Source organism: Xyrauchen texanus, chromosome 37 (assembly GCF_025860055.1).
Source record: "Xyrauchen texanus isolate HMW12.3.18 chromosome 37, RBS_HiC_50CHRs, whole genome shotgun sequence".
Lineage (NCBI taxonomy): Eukaryota > Metazoa > Chordata > Actinopteri > Cypriniformes > Catostomidae > Xyrauchen > Xyrauchen texanus.
The window spans coordinates 3,452,531-3,455,455 of record NC_068312.1 but is presented as its reverse complement, the minus strand read 5'-3'; the positions used below and the strand labels follow the sequence as shown (position 1 = coordinate 3,455,455).

The window sequence follows — 2,925 nt, the reverse complement described above, 5'->3', positions numbered from 1 at the left end:
TCTGGTGTTAAATATCATTGATGTCTTGTGTGCAACGATCCTGAAACAGGATAATTGTTATGGTGGTCATTTTTTTTTACTTTTAACTAAAGCACCCAAACTCCAAAAGGTTTTAGAAGTTTGAATATTATTTTAGGAATTATAGACTTTTGGATACACTTGGTCAAACCCACATGATAAATGCAACACCTAAATAAAGTTCACAAGAGCAGGTAACATTGGATAATACACAATAATTTACACAACATTTATACAGCCATTTTGCTGAAATATGATTGGCTGCAGGTGGCCATGTTTTTGGCGATATTCAAAAACATGAATCATATTGTAGAATATGTTAACATTTGGCCCCTTCAAGAAGCATACAAATTCTCAACTTCATTGATAATACAGTTGCAGAGATATGAACATTTTGTAGTTATAGTGGCCCCTATAGAAAAATTTATTTCACAATTTTGTATGCAGACTCAAAATCTGCTGTTGTACATGTGTATCAAGTTTTGTAACATTTGACCTTTTTGTTTGGTAAATATTGGTCAATACACACAAAATGGATGACACCTGACCAATTCGTTGGCTTATATCTTCGCAATGCTTTGACAAATAAAAATTCCTTTGTCAGGAGGGTTCATAGTAGACACACACAAATTTTTGTGAGAATGGGTTATATAGCCTTGGAGGAGTTCGAAAAAGTAGCTTTTTTAGACAATTAGAATAGCGGAAACATTTTATAAAACGCCATAAAACGAAGATATAAATTTTGTAGGTCTTGGTGCAAGGAATTAGAAAATAAAAGTTTCAGATTATTCAACTTGGTTGTGGAGTTATTGGTGAAAATGTAAATGTCCTTGTTATAGGGCCAATTTTCATAAAACTTGGTACACAGCCTCAATCTAACACTGTGTAAGATTATATATGCAGAAGAATTGAAACAACATATATCTGGATCTAGGAAAAAAAACAGCCTTTCAGTTTGGAATGTTTCAACATCGTAAATCACTGGCTTTCACAAGAAACCTTCAAAAAGTGGACAATTTTGTATGCAGACTCAAAATCTGCTGTTGTACATGTGTATCAAGTTTTGTAACATTTGACCTTTTTGTTTGGTAAATATTGGTCAATACACACAAAATGGATGACTTCAAAAGTGGACACTCCACTGAGACTGCCCTGCTGTCTGTCATCGAGTCGCTGAGACAGGCGCGAGCTGAATCGAGATCATCCGTTCTGATTTTGCTGGACCTTTCTGCTGCCTTTGACACAGTCAACCATCAGATCCTACTCTCCACCCTCTCTAAACTGGGTATCACTGAAACTGTGCTTGACTGGTTCAACTCTTATCTCTCAGAAAGGTCCTTTGAGGTAGCATGGAGAGGGGAAGTATCCAAGCCACACAAGTTGCTTACTGGGGTACCTCAGGGATCAGTGCTTGGGCCACTTCACTTCTCCATATACACAACATCACTGGGACCCATCATCCAGTCACATGGTTTCTGTTACCACTGCTACGCTGATGACACGCAACTCTACTTGTCTTTCCAGCCCAACGACACCACAGTGACCGTTCGAATCGCTGCCTGTCTGGCAGACATCTCGGCCTGGATGAAGGAACACCACCTTCAACTCAACCCTGCCAAGACCGAACTCCTTGTCTTTCCAGCCAACCCGGCTGTTGAACACAACATCACCGTGCAGCTGGGTCCAACTACAGTTTCGCCTTCCAAAAAGGTCAGAAATCTAGGGGTAACCATTGATGATGAGCTAAATTTCACAGACCACATTTCAAAAACTGCAAGATCTTGTAGATTTACACTCTACAATATCAGGAAGATAAGTCCCTTCCTCTCTGTACATGCCACACAACTGCTCGTTCAGTCCCTTGTCATAACTAGACTGGACTACTGTAACGCTCTCATTGCAGGCCTTCCTGCATGTACTATTAGACCTCTCCAAATGATCCAGAATGCAGCAGCACGTCTGGTCTTTAATGAACCTAAGAGAGCACATGTTACACCACTCTTTGTCTCTCTCCACTGGCTGCCGGTTCATGCACGTTTTAAATTCAAGGCCCTGATGCTGGCATATAAAACAGTCACTGGGTCTGCTCCAGCATACCTAAAAACATTTATGCAGAGCTACGTTCCCACCAGAAGCCTGCGGTCGGCTAAGGAACGTCGCCTTGTCGTACCAAAACAAAGAGGCACCAAAACACTTTCCCGGACTTTCAGTTTCATCATACCACGGTGGTGGAATGACCTTCCCAACTCGATCCGGGAAGCTAACTCACTCTCTATCTTCAAAAAACGGCTAAAAACACATCTTTTCCAAAAGCACTTAACCGGTCAATAAAAAATAAAAAAAATAAAAAAAATAAATAAATATATATATATTTACATTTCTTGTTGCACTTAAATCTGTTTTGTATACTATTATGATGATAGTGAAACTTTGTAATATGGCACTTTTTGTACCACTGTCTCCCTAAGATGATTCGCTGATGTTCTTCCTCTTTTGTAAGTCGCTTTGGATAAAAGCGTCTGCCAAATTAATAAATGTAAATGTAAATGTAAAATGTAACCCCCCCCCCCACCAGACTTCTCTTTTCTTCTGTGCAAGGTTACCATCAGATTTGCACAACTCTAAGATGTTTCATCTTAATCTAGCCTTTGTAATGTTTGTACCTGACAAATTAAGGATTATAGACTTTATTATAAATGAAGGGTTATAGACTGATGGAACTCTTTAAAATGTGTGTAGCGATGTGCAATCACCTATAATTGATAAATATATTTAATTTTGTATGATGTATCTCATTCTACTAAGAATGGTTACTATATGGTTTAACTTGATAAAATGCAATGATGTGTAAAACCAATATTGTTTTGTAACCAGAGATTTTCATGTTTTATTATTTACATGTATAAC

General features: G+C 38.3%; 1 protein-coding gene across 1 annotated transcript; it reads left to right on the top strand.

The window, feature by feature from the left end:
* Positions 1-1,245: 1,245 nt before the first annotated feature.
* On the top strand, positions 1,246-2,331 carry LOC127630684 (uncharacterized; the record flags this gene model as incomplete). Its single annotated transcript, XM_052108337.1, has 2 exons — positions 1,246-1,367; positions 1,563-2,331. Coding segments are annotated over 2 exons (891 nt in total), but the record flags the coding sequence as incomplete, so codon positions are not given.
* Between the last annotated feature and the right edge of the window lie 594 nt (positions 2,332-2,925).